We start from the raw sequence: 19,124 nt of genomic DNA, 5'->3' as shown, positions 1-19,124 counted from the left end.
GGCAACGTAGATTACGACTTTGCTAACGATCAGGAAGTCCTTCCACCCCCTTATACAAAATTCAGAGTCGTCCTCGCCGATCTCGAATCCACGTCTATACATATTATATACATACCTATGTACGAACCCGACCAACGTCTGACGCTCGACGTTTTTGATTTTGCTTGAAAAAAAATTTCGGCAATTGTCCCAAGACTCTGAAACGGTAGCCTGAATTTTTTTTCACATTTCTCATTCGTCTGGTTAATTGTTTATAAATATTGAGAGTGCGATTTTGAAAAGGACCTTTTTTAAAGTTCTCAGAAACTGTATTTTCTTTACCAAAAGTTTCAAGACTCGATCAACGATTGGCCGATTTTTTTTTTTATATTTTCTTTTTTCACTTTCAATTTTCACAGTATTCTAAAATATTGTTTAAACGGTTTGAAAATATCCAAAGCTGCTGTTTATCACTTGGAACATTTCCAGATCGGTTTCGTTAGGAAGTGGATAAAAAGAATTGAATGTGCGTAAAGAAGGAGAGAAGAAAAAAAATTTTTAAAAAACAGGCATAATGGAACCAGCCTAGAAATTTGCTAAGTAAAAGATAAGAGTTTAGAGAATTTTTGGGGAATTTTCGGACCTTTCAAACATTGTTTTACCTGACCAAAGAAATTGAAAATGCTAGGAATTTATTTATTTGTTTATTCATGCAACGGAACAAGCCCAATAATTAGAAATACAATATAAATCATGAAAAAGCTTTTAAACCCACAAGAAGTTCGTATGTCGGGTGACAAAACAAAAAAAATAAATAAATAATTAAATAAAAACAGCGGTTGTTTCGGTCTGTTTCTGATTATATTTGTAAAACCTTTTTACTCGGACAGTTGATGGAGGAGTTTCTACAGGCTGGAATATAAAAGTATCTCAGCGACGGGTGTTTCCGTAAATCGTTTCTACGACGAATCGTATCTTCAGCCGAGTTATAAAATGAAATCGGTAACTCACCTTCCCTTTGATGAGGCGCGTAAACGTTGAGGTAGAGGCAGTCCTCGCTCTGATTTCTCAGGTACGGAAGTAGCCTCTTGAGATACTCGTAACGACCGGGCGTCACTTCCGTGTGGAGATCCGGAAGCACTTGAGGACAGACCGGGGCGAAGCGATTTGAATGACGGACTCCGCTCCAGGGCCGCGGTGACCGAGGCGGGGTGAATCTGAGGGTTCCCAGGGGCGGCGCGGCGTAAGGGACGCCTGGAAAGATTGAGGGATGAAATCGGAAATTTGAAAAAAAATAAATCAAAAAACAGACGGATCGAAGAATAAAGCAAAGGACAGCCGACGCGGAGGCAAAGGAAAACGGAGAATCGAATTCTAACAGGGCGATGAATCGTTCGATCGTCAAATTCCGCCACGACGATCGAACCTCGTTTCACGTTTTTTAAATTTCCGTTTCTCTGTTTTCGGAGAAGAAAGAAGGAAGTGATTCTAGATAATTACCCCGAAAGTGAAAAGTCGATTTTTCAACATATCTCCAGGTTTTGACGCTTAGAGAATCAACTTCAATCATTTGCGATCAATTTTTTTGTCCGACGAAATCTCGAGAATGAGTTACCGGATTTTAATGATTTTTGGTCCCGATCGACGGGTTTTACGAACTTGGAATTTACTAAATTTTGGCTTCAATCGGTTCGATACTTTTTCGATCGTTTGAATAACACGATTCTAAAAAATAAAATAAGAATGATGATACATTGAGAACGGTTGAATGGATTTGAAATGAAAATTGGTACCGTTAGGTTTTTTGAATCCCTAATCACGAATCTAAGCTCAGATTTGCAAGATTTGAATTTGGGACTCGAAATTTTGCCGTCATGGATCCGATGGTGAGGTCAGACTTGCGAAATCCAAAATGGCAGACACAGTATTTATTGTTTTAATTTGAATTTTAGTCGTGTAGTTATTTTTTCAATTTTTATTTTGTTTCATTTTATGTAACCTGACCTAAATCTCTATTCTTTGCTTTGTTTTCCTTTGCTTCTCTGTATTTATGTTTATTATTTCCCTCAATCTCTTACTGTGATCATTTTGGTGATTTTTAAATTGTATGTTATTCTATAGAATGGTATTTTTGGATTTCTAATTCTTGCAATTATTTCACTCGTTTGAAATAGATTATTCCAATCAGTCGTCCAACATCGCTATGGACATTGATAAATAAATACTGATACTAATATAGTGGGGAAAAAAAATCGAAAAATATTTGGATTTTGGTAGAAATTAGTAGACGGACGTTTTTTGGGTAACCGATAAGAAATTCATGTTCAGACTTCGAAAATTTGTAATAGTCGATCCATTATAATGGTTCGAAATAAAAATGATCGTCATATTTTCGTGTAATGTGGTTTTTTCCTGAGAGTTTTTATATCGTCAATCATGAATCTGAATTTGCAGTTCGAAATTCGAATTGTATATTATTGTTTATTTATTTTTGCGACTGAAATTGTCCCAGGTTTTTTTTATTTGAAAAATTCTTCATCGCTCTTTGACACTTGCAATTATTTAATTCTAAACTCCGGTAAGTTTTTTTTTTTTACGTTTTTTTTCTAAATCTTCAATCACAGATTTCTCGAATCACGAGAGTTAAATACGCGTGGAAATTATTTCGATAAATTTATCAGGGATTTTTTGCGGTTGCATCGAATTTTAAAACTCTGTGTTCGGGAGTGAATTCTTTGGAATCTGTAGGTATCGACAGGCCATTCGATTCATAAGCTTTCTGAATGATAATGGTGAATTTTTAACGCTCGATTTGAGCCTTTCATATCCGAAGCATGTGCCTCTGCAGGGCTGCACGGCTCGGATCGCGGGGGGCGGGCGATAAATATATCAGCGAAAACCTTGAAGCCGGTAAATTTTAGATGTACGATCGCACGTGAGGCTTCTGGATCCTCTATAAATTTGACCGGAAATTATTTATTTCTTCTACTCCTGCACGCTGCTATTTTATTTCATTCCGCACGCTTACTTCCGACCTGAACTGCATCCAGCTGCACCGAACGCCTATGAATTCCTTCGCTTTTTGCTCGAAAAGCTTCGCGAGACGGATCGAATGATACGACGGTACGAAATTCATTCCTCTGGTATCGCATTTTCAATCAAGGCACGTTATACGGTTCGTCACTATTTTAAATACCTTTTAAGCATTCCGGAGAATGATTTTTAAGTGATATTTTTCAACGCTTCGTGTAAGCTTGCGAAATTTTTACCTGCGATTGAATGCTGATATTGACAGTGTACTGAGAATTATTTAAATTTCTTATCGTTGAATGAAGATTCTTTGATCAAGTAACACATATAAAAATAAAGAAAACAACTACGATGATATGAAAAATAACAGTTGTAGTAAATCAGTTTGCTATCGAATTGAAAATTTTTCAGTATATCGGAAAAAGTTTTTTTTATTCAATTTCGTACTCTGAAAATTGATGAAAATTGCGGTACTGTAAAATCTGGGAAACGAGTTGGCGTAAAAATTATATTCGCGTTCTATTCTGTGCGTTAAACGTTTGAGAACTCGATTGTACCTCGTCAAAGTTTTCAACCTTTGTGAAAATCAGTGTCGTGTGAAATTTGGACGTTTTCTTGCGACGATGAGAGAAAAATTTTAAGAGCTAGAAAATAGTTTAATGTGAAATATCCATACTATCAAAAAACCGCGTCAACGTATCTATGAATTTCAAAATATTTGTTTCTATTTCTTTTTTTCTCCTTCTGCAACATTTGCAATTCAACAAACGAGGAAAATGGTCCTCCGCTGTATCGTCGTTCCTTATTTCTTCATAAAATTTATCACTTTTCGACGAATGAAAGAAACAGAGAACAGGCTTATTTCGCGTCAAGCTCTGACTTTACCGATCCCTAAAAAAATACTATACCGAGTGAATTGTCGTTATTTTTAAAATAAAAATCCTGAAACAACCGTCGTGAAAGAAATATCCAGATCACGACTCACCGAGAAAAACGTCGACGGGCTGAAGGTTCGGATGCCTCCTGAAATGCACGACGATACCGCGCAGCCTTCCTTGACGCGAAACGCTAACTTCCCGCGTGAATTTCTCCTCCTGATAATCGTATTGTCTCTGGTGTCCGTATTGATTCCCATAGTCGTAACTGTCTCGGTGCTCGGTTAGTATTTGGGTGCATGCCAGAAGGACAAGACCGACCAATTCGAGCCTCAGCATTTTGGACATTTGCGCTTGGATCTAGCTGAAAATCCAGCGCAACGGTAATAGGCTGTATCCCCCTCGAAAATTTGAAAATTTTCTTCTTCCTTCCCTCTTTGGCTCTTTGTTTCGTTCTCCTTAACTCGACGAGGTTCACATGATTTCTATTAAATCACCGCGCACTTTTTCCCTGTAAAAAAATACTCTTCCACGTCGGTCGAAATCGTCTCGTTTTACCCCATAATTTTGTTTTTTACATCGATAATATCGAGAAAAAAAAAAAAAAAAAAAAATCAAAAAAATTCACAAACCGTGAAAATCATCGCGATTATACTCTGGGTGTACATGCGTATTATTAGACGCACGCAAAGAAGGGTTAACGTACCGCGGTATAGCCGTTACACGCAGTTCCAACACAAATATAGAATACGAAGAGGCACGACGACGGAATTTCAACGACGATATTCTTTTTAACCGCGGGGCGGGGCGGCCGACTTGTTTCTACGAGAAATTATTTTATCATCTCTCGCATTCTCGCGAATATATCTGCGGTAATTTCAATAACCGATTTCACGTTTACGTCCGTATGTCGCAGACGTTTTGCTCAAATTTTTTCGTCACATTGTACGCTTCTTTAGAGGTAATTAAGAACTACGAGGGAACTTGAAAACACGGGAAAAAAAAGTATCGCAAATCGCGAACATTACTTTGTTGTGAGAAAATTTTTCCTCATTTTTATCCCAGTCGGGAGTTTCGATTATTCGAACGTATTTATCTGAATATCAATAAAAATGGCGATGATATTTTTAATACACGAAGAAGAAAAGCATCGATTAGATGTTATCACATTTTTTCCCTCACTTTTCACATGTTTTATATCGTTCGTTTCACTCGATAAATTATACACTAATTTTTTTTTTTTTCATATAATTCCTTTAGGTGGCGTAAATTCAATCGACACTCACCGATGACGAACTTTTTTTTTTTTTTTTATCTTTCTTTTAAAACCGTCTCAACCGCTCGCCGCACAAAGTCTCGTAGGCTTAACTTTCGTTGCTGCGGCTTGCACCTTCGAAACTGATGCGAAGCTCGGAATGAAATTTTCTAAATCTAATTTTAAACTTGGTAACTACTGACGCAACGCCGCGTCGCGGGAGTCCGAGAAAGCGGATGGTAACGCGGCAGGCTTTGCGTTTTATTTCTGGAAATAACAAGGCGCGTCTGTCTCTTCGTGTCCGTTATTTCTTTGCACGAGTGTGCCGAAATTATTTTTCATAAATAAAAAACGACGTGAAACGGATTATTAATTTGCTTCGTAATAATTTGTGATTAAGAAAAAGATCAAGAGTGGGAAATATTTTCATCGTCGGACAATTGTTGCTGTGAATTGAACCGAATAAAAATAACAATGATATTTTACGGAATATATTTTTGAGGATTATTAACCGTGAAGTTGGAAAAAAAGATGATTGAAGCAATGGATAGAAATATTGAAACGCGATTTATTTTATCCACCTTTTCGAGACCATATCGAATAAAAATTCGCACAGATGACACAAAAATGTTTGGAATTCAACAGAAAATTATATTCATTTGAACGTATTAATATGTAATCCGTCGAATGTATCCAGCGAATTTACGTGATATCGAGATTTTTGATGATAAGATTTCCGCGATGGCTGATAAGAGAGAGAAAAACGAACTGAGCTAAATATTGGTCGATGTCTTGGTCGAGGATAAATAAACAAATTTGCACAATTACTCGGTTCTTTGATCGACTAATAGGCTCGATAAACATTCAAGCTCGGAAAGTTTCTAGATAATCAATTCCGAGAGAAAATAAGCTGAAATTTATCGAGATTAGAAGAAAAAATCAAGTTCCTTTAACGCGAATCCGTTGTTATCTTTTTACTGTTTTTATTTAGCTTTTTGTTCGAACGTTATTTTTGCTGGATCGCAGAACCAGCGGACGGTCGAATAGAAATGTTAAGGCCTGATTACCGATTCTGGATTACACTTTTGTACCGGTATCATCGTAGTCGAAAGGCGAGCCGGAGCCTTTCAAAGTTTCTGTATCGCATTGTAGTCGGAAAGGGAAATCTTTTGGCCTGTTCCTCGCTTAGGTGGGCGTAGCTAATTTCATTATAAGAATTTGAAGGGGGAAATTTATGTCAGCGGATGAAAATCTTTTAGCCTCGTTAAGGAGAATTCAGTTACACGTACAAGGCTTAATCGGTGCGATGGAAGCCCGGAACTCTCCCAGGGGCAACCCTGCCCTCAAGTCGGTTGTATACTCTCTCGTGCCGTGAATGGACGGCTTTTCGATTCGTTTCAAGTATCTCGGGGTCAACGGTATTCAATTCGATTCACCTCCGGTTATTCGAATTCAATTGGAGTATGCGATCAGTTTGAATGGCTTTAAGTAATCTCGAACCGCATCAAGTATTCACCGAAATTCAAACACCGTGGAATCACTTTAAGTTATTTGAAATCGCCTGATTTTCACGCGAGTTAATTTCGGGGGTTGTTTTCTTCAAGTCACGTTTCGGGGCGCGGCTTGGGTTCGGAATTTGATAAGTCGGAAATTAAATAATTCCGAATTATCTGCTGGCGAAACTTTGAGTCGAGGAATCAAAATTTGAAGAAACAAGAAAATTTCGAATCGTCGGAAACCCAACGGCTCAACTATGCGAAATTCAAGATTCCGAAAATTCAAGTTACGATGGAGTAGAATTCCAAAAAATAAAACATACTCACACTGAGTAGTTTAATCGACGAGAGAATGTAAAAAATCAGTGCGGCCAGAATTTCTAACGTAAATATATCGAAAATCCAAAGAACGAAATATCGAAGTGGTCAAATTTAATCAAACCAGAAATTCACGTAACTGAAAATCTTGGATCATTCGGATTTACGATGTTTCAGATTTTTGAATTTCCTTATTTTTGCACTTTCGTAACTTTGAGCGTCGATTATCGAACCATTCGAAACTTTGATGTTTCGTCAGTGTTTGATTTCTTGACTTTAAGTTCCGCCACCTAAAAATTCGGAACTTTTCTAAGTTGGAATTTCAATCCCACCCCTCGCGTTTCAACTAACAAAAAATTCCCTGGTCAAACTCGTTCAAAAATAAATTCGTTTCAATTTTTCAGAGACGATTTTGATCGTCGCAATGAAATTATTCAAAGTTATGAGAATGCATTCGAATTCACTTACGAATTAAATAAATTCACTTCAGGTCTTGCGAAGTCGTAGAGTAGAACGGTGACTTTGAAAATCGTAGACTTGTAAATTTGAGGTATCTGGTGCCATTGAATGTTCAAGAATATGCAACTCGGAGGAGAAATCGGGAAGATGGAAATTCCTTCCCACCACCGGCTGCAAGCATCCCATTAAACTCTTCGTACGCGAAATTTCTCCTACGAAGTTTGAATCGAATTGAAACTCTAAGCCTGCTTAACATCGTGCTTACCTAGCTAAGCAGGGCAGTAGGTAGCTTTCTCCTTCCGAAAGTCTTCTCCTGTAATTTCTATCCTTACACCCAAGTGACAAACCGAATAAAACTTTCTCTCAGGCTGAACTTATTTTACTCAAATTATACCGGTCAACTTCTATATGAACATTTGATAAAATCTTTCAGGGTGAATAAATAACAGATCAGAAATGGCAAACTGAAGCAACGAATTTGTTGGAAATATTTTATTTTTTCACTTCTTTGTACAGAATTTCATTTTATCGTACTTATATACTCATCGTTTCGTAATCTCGTTTCACACTAAAAACATAGATTCGGTATGATTAATTTCTAACGATTAGAAAGACGAAATATTTCCAAATCAGATATTTTCCCCACAAAATTGTATCTCTTTGAATAAGAAGAGACGAAGAAAAGTTATCTATCTTATTCCTACTGCATTTAATTTTTTTTTTTTTTTTTTTTCTCTTAATGCAAAATGTTTCAATATTTCGATCAAAATATGCGCAATATATCCATTTCAATCTTATAGTGCCAATAAAGTAATAAGTTCATTTGGTATCGCCTTTGCGTGTGAGGGTGCATAAAAGTATTGAAAATTCGCTTGGCATGAGAAATGTTTCACGATATATACGCGCCGGAGAAAACAGATGAAAAATGTCTGAAGGTGAGCGCTTTCAACGTCAATTAGAATAAATTATTCACACATGCACACAGACGCAGAGACGTAGAGGATATGAAAGAGGCTGTCGGAAATACAAAGCAATAAAACGATACGTATTACGCTGTAACGTATAGTTGATACATTTGTGTGCCGCACATATAACTCTATTTCGATGAAATTCGCCTTTGAAGTATTTTCAAAGCCTCGGAAAAACAATAACGAACTTTGTTCAGCTCATTTTTTTCATAGTTTTTTTTCACTTCCTTTGTCAACTTTTCTTTATATCTTTTTTTTTTCACCTTTTTTAATGCCAACAATTCGACGATAAGCCTGACTTTGATCCCTTGAAAATGTACGATGTGTGATCGCGGGAAAAAAATCGAACACATATGAATTTTTACCCGTTTAAAATTCGCAGAATTTCAAATCAAATGTTGGGCATGAAAAATTGCGACGTTCCGTTTGATTCGAACTTTCTGTTCTGCCGGGAATAAATGGATTTCCAATGTATTACTGACAAATATATACACGTATACTTTTGCTTTTCTCAAACAACCGATTGTGTTTTTCCTAGTTTATATATTTACTTGAAGAAAAAAAAAAAAAAAAAAAGAAAAAAAATTATAGATTTCTTCGTTCGAAACTTTTTGACTTGTCAGATTTTTCACTCGGTCGTTTTTAGGATTATCGCGGAAGTTTGTCGGACAAACTCTTTCCTTTTCACGGTGCTGAAAAGTACGGCGAGAAAACTGTTTTTCCAACTTGTATCTTTCAGATTAACATTTACGTTCACAGGACCTGGACTGAGAAAAATTTCATTTGTTACAGGAATTAGAAAAATTCAGTAAAACAAGTATCGTTGAAAAAATTGTACCAGTGATCGTAACGAGAAAGAATAGCAACGGATACTAGACTTTTCGGTAACAGCTGGAAAACTAGTTTTCATTTTCTACCTATAACTATATAAATTTCTCTCAGTTTGGGTAACAGGTATTGCAATAACCGTAATATTACCTCTCCGAGCGAATTTCTCGTTTTGATATCGACCCTGTAGGTATCATCTCTCGTATATCGATGTGAAAAGGCCGACCCAATTAGCGGTCGATTCTGCACCCCGCGAATACACCCCAGACTCAACTGACCGCATGATTACCACGATGGTATCGATGATTGAAATATACGTGTGTACCTACACGGATACCACTCACGTATTTACGTGCGGTACGTATGATGGAAAATTCTTGCCCAGTTCGATACTCAAAATTCTGTTATATCCACGTATATACGTCCGTCCATTTATCCGCTCAAATTGTAATCACCCTCATGCCTCGAATAATTGCTTTCGGAATTTTGTGTCTGTGCGGAGATTTCGCAAATGTTGCGGTTTCCTTCGCGAATTCGCTGTATAATATTGTTGAGTACAGGGTAGCAGAAATTTCATCCGAAATAACGATGAGATCAAACATATATACGTTATATTTTTTGCAACAAAATTTCAACCGTAAATAATAATGAAAGGTTTTTTTTTTTCTTTTATATACCGTTTTTCAAAGGATAATAGAAACGTACCTTGTAACTTTGAACACGAGCTTTAAGGAAAGGCCAAAGTGGCGGAGCTTCAATGCCGATTCAACAATTTTCGTTGTTGTATAATTATTTTAATTAATAATCGTCGTTGTACGCGTTGTTGCTATCTCCGCAGCGATGGCGGACGTACAGTTGAAAGCAATCTGTCGACTCGAAGTAATCGCGAGGGTAACGAGACACTGGCTCGTTCTCTTCAAACTCTGCCCAGCTGTGTATGCGGAGCTAGCCAAGCGTAAAACTTGTCATATTGATCTTCGCGTCATGTTAAGGCCTCCCGGTATTCCCAGTATTCCCAGTATTCCCGGTTCGTTTGCTGTTCATCCTTAACCGAGAAAATTAATGCCTAATTCTCCCTGTTAGTTCTCTCCGCGACTTTCGCAGCCTTTTCGCAGGTCCTTTTCTCTAGTAACTTACTTTCGCCGTTTATTCGTTCAAAAGGTAGAGACAGGAGGGAAAAATTTGACGGGGTGAACGGAAAGTTTGAATCGGGTTCCTCTTTTGTTCTACCTTTTCCCAAGGTGTCGTTTTTGCGAGGGTGTGATTATTTTTTTCACGTCGAATTACCACGGTGAAATTTTATCATCGGACAGTTTTCTTTCTTCACTGATTGTCAACTCGTTTGACACGCGATTTCCACTTATCGAATGTATGTACACACTTTTTCCGAAATTTGTGACAATTGGGATTGAAAAAGCTTTGAGGAGAGAGCTTTAAAAAAATGCTATAATCGGATGCTTGAGCTGAAAAAGGCTGTGATGATAAAGTTCTGAATAGAAATTTTCATAATTATATCATGATGAAAAAACAAACGGAGACGATTACATGATGATCAGGCGTAAGAAGCTTTGATCTGTAAGCTTGAAAATAATTTGTATAATCAAGCGATGACTAAGCTCAAACAACCTGCAGTGAAAAAGCTTTTTTTTTTAAAAAAAAAAAAAAACAATAGCACAGTTAGATATAAAAAAGCGATAAATAAGTTTGAGAAGAAATTGCATTAATCGAGTGATGATTAAGCTTGGACATAAAATTACGACGATTAGGTACGAAAAAGCTGTGATTGTCAAGCTCGACGATGAAATCTACGAAAATATTGTAGATTAGTAAGACAAGGATCATTGACTAGAATCTTCCCAAAAAATTATTGAAAAAAAAAAAAAAAAAACCTTCACTCGGTAACCGGTATAAATTTGGACAAAAATCCATGATCGAAAATAAACGATCGAAGGTGCGTCGTAGTTTCTTTTTTCCACCGAAAAGCGGGATATTCCCGGAACGCCTGCAAGAAGTCAGAAATTAGAGGGTATTCGAATTCATTAGATGGTCCAACCAAGAACCCTCATTTCCTCCCGGTTTTCAATCGGGCAACGGTACTGGATCACCGCACGAGGGGTGAGGGGGGGGGGGAACAATGCGCGGTAAGCTTCGGCGGTAACAACAGTTCCGAAGTAGAATGGTTATTGGAAGGCCTAGCCGGAGAGACGTCGGAGGCTGAGGCGCTTCCTGGATGAAACCTGGAAACGTTTAGGGGCGCGAAGAGCGTCCGGGAATTTCCCTGTTTTTCAAGGAGAGCGGGGCACCGAGGAGGGGGGAACCGGGGAGGGGGAGGGCCGTAATCGTTACGGTTCAAAGCACCAAGGGATTCCAGATTTTAGAGCTGCAGTTGGCTGCACTGTTATTTATCGATAACTTTATCGGTCGCCTCGTTTCCTCGCTGACTGAACTGCAACCGGCAGGCAGCTGCCGGAATCGGACCTAGACACAGGCGCTAAACCGACGATTTTATAGCAACGTGTATGGGGCATTCCATGCCAACTTGCTCCGGTCTTGACGTCACCGATTTTAAGAGGGTTCAATTTGTTTTTTTGTTTTTTTTTTTTTTCATCCTTACCGGCAATAAAAGAGCTTCGACAGCCTCAGGTTTCTTTCTTTCTTATATTTTTTTTTATTCAACGATCGTTTTAGAAAAAAAATTCAAGCCTTACGATCATAATTTTGAGATAAGTTATACCGCGATTGGATCGATTTTTTTTCTTTTTTTTTTTCTTTTTCGTACAACATTCTTTACAGCATTTTGTCAATTCTCAAATTCACAGAAATCAATGATTGTAATTTTCGAAAATCATCGAAGGATTTTGATTTGTATTCTTGACTCTGTGATAAACACGCGTTACAACGTAGTTGTACGAAGAAGGAGAAGTCAGTGTCTGATTATATTTTTCGAAAAATGCGAAAAATGTATTCTCAACTGTTTCGCAATTGAAAAATATCCGTCATCAAAATCGTTGACGTACCAGAATTTTTCTTTGTACTATTTTTTTTCTACCCAAATGTACGTTCGCGTGTATTATAATTTTTTTTTTTTCCCCCTTTTTGCCAATTTTTTCTTTTTAAAATGGCTACGCAGATCGAGGTTTAGAACTTGGAAAAAGAAAAAAAAAAAAAAAAAAAAGATCAACGACTAAGGATAAGAAAAGAATGAAAACAAGGCGAAGAAGAAAAAGGCCGCGAAGTTTGAACTTTGTCTCCGATTCATCCACGGTCTTAGCTGGCGTAGCGGCAGCCGAACCCGCGTTTTATCCGGGGGGTAAATAACCCGTTAGAATTTTGCAGAAGCCTCGAGGGCGAGGAGCCGCAAGACTTTGAGCCGTGGCGGAAATGGCGGCTGGGCTCAGTTCGGAGGCTACGCCTCGGGATTTCGGGGGTGAGGGATCGCGATTTGCGGGGGAAATATATCTATATAAAAGAAGAGGAAGAAAAAACCAAAAATAAAAAAAATGAGAAAAAAAACCCCCGGTGCCCCGGAGGGTAAAGAAAAGGCATAAAAGTCGAAAGCTTCAATTAGATTCATCCATCTGTCGACGGTAAAAGACGCGCGAGGATCTCGGTCGGGGCGCATCGCCCGGATTGGGTAGCGGGGGTCACGAATTCTAAGATAACCGAGGTTGCGGGTGTGTTTCCATTTATTCCTACTCATTTCGTTTATTCAATTTTCTCAAGAGCGAAACTTCCCTCCTCTATACACACCGGACTTTGATAGCTTGGCGAATCGGTATCGTTGGACACTCGCAAGATCGTCTCTCTGATTGATTACGCGAATTTTGATAATATTTTGTACAAAAAAAAAAAAAAAAAAAAAAATTGCAAAACAAGGTGAAATTAATCACCCGCGGAAAATGTTTTCAGAAGATTACTCTTTATTTATTACTAAAGTAATGATGATTAAATCGTCGAAGGATTTTTTAGTCTTTTTCAAATTAATCATCGATCATTTGCTGTTAAGAATTTCGCAAACAAAGGATCGTAGTAAACTAGAGATTGAATGCAGATTTGTGGGTGGATTTTGAAATTCGCTCGAGTTACGAGGGATTTTGCGGTGTGGAATAAAAGCGCGGAACGTGACATTAGGAAAATAACAGAGCAAAAGATAGAGGAAGGAAAAACATTGAGACAAAAGAAAGTCAACGGGGTATGAGGCGCCGATTACGTGCTTTGAATGATAGATTTTTACATCTTGAGAAATCGATGAACCAATTTCAAGACACAGACATGCCAGGGTGAACGGTTGTTTTTGCTCGATGTGACGCGAGAGAAATTTTTTGGTTTTTTTTTCAAATTTTTTTCATAGATTTAAAGATTGAAGAAAAATTTGGAGGTGAAAGAAAGAAACGAAAGAAGAAAAAAGAAAGGTCGAAGATAACGTGACGAAATTTTTTCACACGAATTTGGATAAAGCGGTAAATTTTCAGGCAAAATATTCCGCGGCACGTCTGGCCGATCGATCTTATTGATTTGAACAAGATTATATAATAAGGAGCAGAACTGCCGGGACGCCAGAATAGAAACGGAGGAGAGAAATATCCTCGTCCTCTGCGGTTTCTGTAGAGAAATATCTTCTACAGCTGTCTATAGACGCCTGTCTGCCTGGCTGACTCGAACATTTCTGAGAGTTTCTTCTTTTCAATTCTTTTCTTTTTTTTTTTTTGTTGTTTTTTTTTACCTCTAAACAAGCCGGCGATCAATTTGCCAAATCTTGATTTCGCCGAGGAATTTAACGGCTCGTCTTTAGGACGGGGGGAGAAACGTAGATCTGTTAATTCTCGGTCTCAGATTAGCAAATTTAATTGCCGATCTATTCTGCGCAGTGGAACGAGGGTGAGTTTACTGGAGCGGGTGCAGAGCAGACAGATTAAGTATACATATATATCAGACAGTCATTAGAAGAACTTGGATAAGACAAAGTTTTTAATTTCCTCGGCAGCTAGAGGATGCCTGCAGGGGCGAGAGATGGAAAGAATGGAAGAAAGGCGAGGGTTTGGCACGATTACTCTTTTGGTGCAGGGAAATCGCTTCCAGCACTCGCCCAAAATTTACTATCGAATTTTCATTAAAGATTACAGTCAGCAACACACCGTTTAACATTCTCGCGTGAAATTCGGGACGCGTTTTTGGTGATTCGTGAATTCGAATCGTTTCAGTAGGCAAACCTCTGGTGGTCAATTCCAAGTTGTTCGATTGACTCCGAGTGAAATTTGGTAGCTCGGATACCTATATCGAGTGTATTCGATGATGCGACACCGAACGCGCTACTCGATGACTGAATTTGAGTGAATTCATACTGGCGCTGTGACTTGGAGTCGGTTAGAATTAACGAATTCAATTCGTTTCGAACTTATTTCAACTAATTCGTGGTAACTGAACAAGAGACTTTGAATATTTTCAATTATGATCAGATGACTTTTTGCCGATCGATATCGATTGACTCGATGAAATTCTGTAAACATCTTCACGCGGATTTCCTTAACTCAAATTGACTCGACGTAAAGTTTCATAATTTGAAACGAACTCAGTGAAATTGGAACAACTTCGGACGACTCTAACGCGAATCCGGTCAACTGCTAATTGCCAAATTGCATAAATTTTAACGCATAGAATTAGGCATCGACTCGCACTATCATCCTATAGTTTTGCGGTGTTGAAAACCTCGCATATTATTTCTGAAATTGAAAGGCTTGATCGATTTATCCCGATAATGTGTCGCGAAGAGAAAAAAGAAAGATGAAAATAATAATTTCATCGCTTTCTCCGTCTGTTTCTTTCACTTTTCACATCGCAAATAATAACGTCGATTCGTTAAAAGGTAACCCCTCGGGTGGCAGGAAAAAATTAAGGGTGACGGGTGCAGGCGCAGAAACGGCGCCTAACGATGATGTATTTATTTCACAGATTTGAACCCGTTATACTCACCCCCTCGACATATGTCCTATAAATCATAATTACTATACTACCCTCAACAAAAGCGCTCCCTCTCACCCCGTCATTGCCTTATAGCCGGATCGTTTCGTCGCCTGCCCGTTTCTTCTCCTTCCCAGAGTTCACCCGTCTGAAAGGTGTGCGAAGGTGTGTGTGGGTGGATGTGATACGAGGTTGCTTAAACGGCGCAGATAAAATCCAGAGTTTCTGCAATGTACGCGTGCGATTCGTTCCACTTGTTAACCTGTACGTATTATCGCAACGCAACAAGCTTGTTCCATGATATTTGAAAAATACTGTTGGAGTGAACATCGAGGACTGTTAACATTGTTTGGGATATTATTTTCTATTCACTTTTTCCAATCACACGATCAGGACAAGTCAATTATAGTAAAAGTGGAATAGCAAGAAGAGTGGATATCCCCTCCACACTCGAAATTCTAGAAGAGGGTTTGCGTCTTGGCTTGTAAGTGTCGATAACCGAATCTGTACCCGGAATTTTCCTTGCTATTTCCACTAGCAAAAGCGTTAAAAAATCATGTACGCGCTGTTTCATTTCTACAGCCTGTTTTTCGATATATCGGAGTATTTTCGAGCCTGTATTTCGAAAGTTGCGATCAGATTTTCTAAAACTTAATTTTACCGAAATTTTGCAATTGTATTGAACGTGAAAATACGATATTGCGGTGACTCGAAATATACGAATCAGCTATCTTCGTTGAAATTTTAAAATCGTGGAATAATGGAAAGGCTTTTTTCTTAATTTTTTTTTTTTCTGTTTTTATTATTTGCGAATTTATGATTACATCGAAGAATAATCTGTTCCTGCAGTGAGAAGACGTGAAAGTTATAAAGTTTGGTACAGAAAATTGATTCGATCTGTGAAAAGAATTTCTTCCATGAGCGTATTTTATAACACGGTTACCGTACGACGTCAGTTTGCCGATCTTCTACAGGATCAGTATCGGCACGTTGGGATCAGGATTTGTGAAACCGTCATGGTTTAGCAGCACTGGATATACACAAGCGAAAGCATGAAAGCAGTGAGGAATATCGGATCAACCCGGCTTGGCTCCGAAGATCCTCCTTTGGCGTCGTATTTTTGAACGAAAATTCTTTTGTCAGATGAGCACATGGCAGGTATTCCCCGATGCCTCTTCTGCAGCGAGTATCGCTCTTCTCACCCTTTGACAATCGTAATTTGCCGAGAGTTCGATCGATCCGTTTTTTTTTTTCGGTGCAGCTTTATTTTCCGAAGAACGTCAAGTTTCTCGTTGATTAAAAATCTCAATCACTAACGGGGAACGAAACGTCGTGTTCGAACTTTACGTTCTTCCTCGTGTATCCATTTTCAAAAAATGCAATCGACAAAATTCGACAAAAATTGCTGCGCATCTTGTAGAAAATGTCGCAGAGGTGAATAACGGGACTGAAATTAACTCTCCAAAAAATGTGTGAAAAAAAATTCTGATGCCCTTGGGTGTAATTCGCGAACTCGAATACCTGCAAGCTTTGGTATTTGCGAAATATGGGAATAAACGGGAGTTGGTTAAAGGGAGTGCAGCTGACACGATTCGAGGGTGCGAAACGTGAATCCGAGGGCGGATAAGCGCGATCGTGTTGAGCCAAAATTTAGTTTTATGCCCGGTCGTTTGTGCGACAATGAAATCCTTTGTTCGTGACGGTATCGCGCCCCCATTCTTCATTCACAATTAACTTTTACCATCCCGACTTGTATCGCGAACGCGAGGTACTTTCTCCAACCCCCTACAAATTCACCCTCCGATTTTCGCCCTCTTTCTCCTTGCCGTTAAAAAGCTCGATCGAAGAGACGGATTGGCGGTTGTTTACGCCGATGTCAGCGAGACGATTTGAGCTTCTTCGATCGGCTCGGTAAACGCGTTTATCCGCCTGCTGGACATTTCGGAAACGGATATCAGCCTCTCGACGAGATAAAACCGTTCGCCGATTTACTTGGCGCGTACAATTCGTTCAATGACCCGAATGCCAATGTGTACTTACAACGAGGCGACAAAATGAATAATTATCGCGCAAGGAAACAGCGAGGCTCGTATCTGACCGTGTTTCGCGATGCGTGCGACGCGACAAAAAAGGTCACGATGAAAGTTTGCACGGTGGCGTGTGAGAATTACAGGTACCGGCTTATCAGATTTTCTTACCTGAAAAGCTCGCAAAAGCTGTGGTAGACTCGTCTGAAACTTCTGAGGCAACGCGGTTCTGTTCAAACCATTCGACCGGTGTTCAATATGTTTTTCACAAGAATTTCACGTATTTCGAGGAAAATCGACAAGCTTTTAATTCGGACGAATCGAGGGTAAAGAGTCGCAGGATATGCGATACTTTATAAAACGTCTTTCAGAAATTTTCAGCCGACGGTCGAAGAGGCGGGTAAAAGCAAAAGACGTGTAAAATCCGCGTAAGGTATGCCGTGAGAGAATTTTCGAAAATTCCGCCTCTTACGCACCTGTCGCAACATTTTCAGAAGCTAACTGAATGAATCAAAAAACTCGGATTCCAAAAAGTCTTCAACACACGCCTTACGAAAGAACTTTATGGATATTTAAAAAAATGTGCGAGTACGAAGTGATTCAGAGAAGAAAGAAAACGAACATTTCAGTGATTTCGCAATCAAACATTTTTGGTATTTGCATCCGTTTGAAGACCGTTCTTCTTCCCATCACCGTGCTTTTACGGAGCTTTTGATTCAAGACGCTGTCGTGGGTCTTGACTTCTAGAAATGAGTCATCCATGTTTAACCGTGACCTTGCGGAACATCGTGACGAATGAAATCTATGCCTGCGCACAAACACCCACACGTGGTATACACTTACGCACACGCACACGCAGGCATAGACATTACAAGCAGCCGAGGGTAACGTTACGGGGTTTTCGGAGAAAATGGAGGTAAATATTTAACGGCGTCTGGCGTCTGAGTTGCGGGTTGGCAGCGAAGGTTGGCATGGAGAGGGGGAAAGATAGAGGAAAAAAAAGCAAACCGCACGAGTCAAGAAGAAACGTCAAGTGACGTTAGGGACGATGACGGGTTAAGTGGAATCTGGCTATAAGGCGATCCGAGTCTCGCAAGTTCTTCTGCGATTCCCTGTAATTTCCACCTTGTTATGAACAAGTTCAACCCCCAGACAGTGCATTTGGCTACATCGATACACCAGCCATACGTCTCTGGGCACGTATCGTATTATGTGGATACACGTACACACGTATATACATACGTATGTATACGTTCGCCTACTTTTGCACCTGACGGAATATTCCGAGGTGGAATCATTCTCTTGTATTGCCCGTCGTAAATCACGCCCGTGGGGTATGGAGGGAGGGATGAAGTAGGGTGGGTATCCTTCTTCGTCAAGAGAATGTCAACGTTGTTTATGCACGCGCTTCTACACGTGTATTATTATAACTATACCACCCATGACCCCCGCAAACGCACACACACACGCATCCCCCCTGCAACATTTTACCCTACCCCTACCCTAACCCCCCCCCCCCGTGCACTATACCTTACACCATGCTGAGAACTACGACTCGGGGATGAAATATTTCCCGAGGATATAAGAGAGAAGGAAAAGAAACGTGAGGAAAGAGGAGGAAAAAAAATGAAACACCGTGGAAAGCGAAAAAAGTAAAACAGTAGGCGGGTACCTATCCGCGAATCCTGCGGATCCTTCCTGGTTTACGACTTCTTATAGATATATACACATACCACACACGCACTTTACAGCTTTTCGTATTTCCCGACGATCCTCCACCCTTCCATTCCTATCGTGGAAACCTTTGCTCGTGTTTCCGTTCTCTTTCGACACGTTCGTATACATTCGTTCGACATTGTATTTGCTTGTCGCTTATCCGCGGAACTGCAGGGTGAGGTAAATGTGGATTGAAATTTGACGCTGTAAATTTT

The 19,124-nt window shown here is 39.3% G+C and overlaps 1 protein-coding gene across 2 annotated transcripts in view; it reads right to left on the bottom strand.

The window, feature by feature from the left end:
- Positions 1 to 5,271, bottom strand: part of LOC107220967 — a 54,173-nt gene extending 48,902 nt beyond the window's left edge. Inside the window, exons 1-3 of one of the 2 annotated variants that reach the window (XM_015659789.2) lie at positions 4,517 to 5,271; positions 3,995 to 4,395; positions 991 to 1,233 (exon numbers count right to left, since the gene is read on the bottom strand). In XM_015659789.2, the coding sequence (XP_015515275.2) occupies positions 991 to 1,233; positions 3,995 to 4,232 (481 nt within the window). In that variant the 5' untranslated portion in view covers positions 4,233 to 4,395; positions 4,517 to 5,271. Of the gene's footprint in view, positions 1 to 990; positions 1,234 to 3,994; positions 4,480 to 4,516 lie in introns of those variants that run through there. The other variant, XM_015659788.2, reaches the window with a different exon arrangement.
- Positions 5,272 to 19,124: the final 13,853 nt, after the last annotated feature.

The sequence above is a fragment of the Neodiprion lecontei genome, chromosome 3, assembly GCF_021901455.1.
Source record: "Neodiprion lecontei isolate iyNeoLeco1 chromosome 3, iyNeoLeco1.1, whole genome shotgun sequence".
Lineage (NCBI taxonomy): Eukaryota > Metazoa > Arthropoda > Insecta > Hymenoptera > Diprionidae > Neodiprion > Neodiprion lecontei.
The sequence above is the reverse complement of the archived record's forward strand: the minus strand, read 5'-3'. Positions and strand labels throughout refer to the sequence as shown.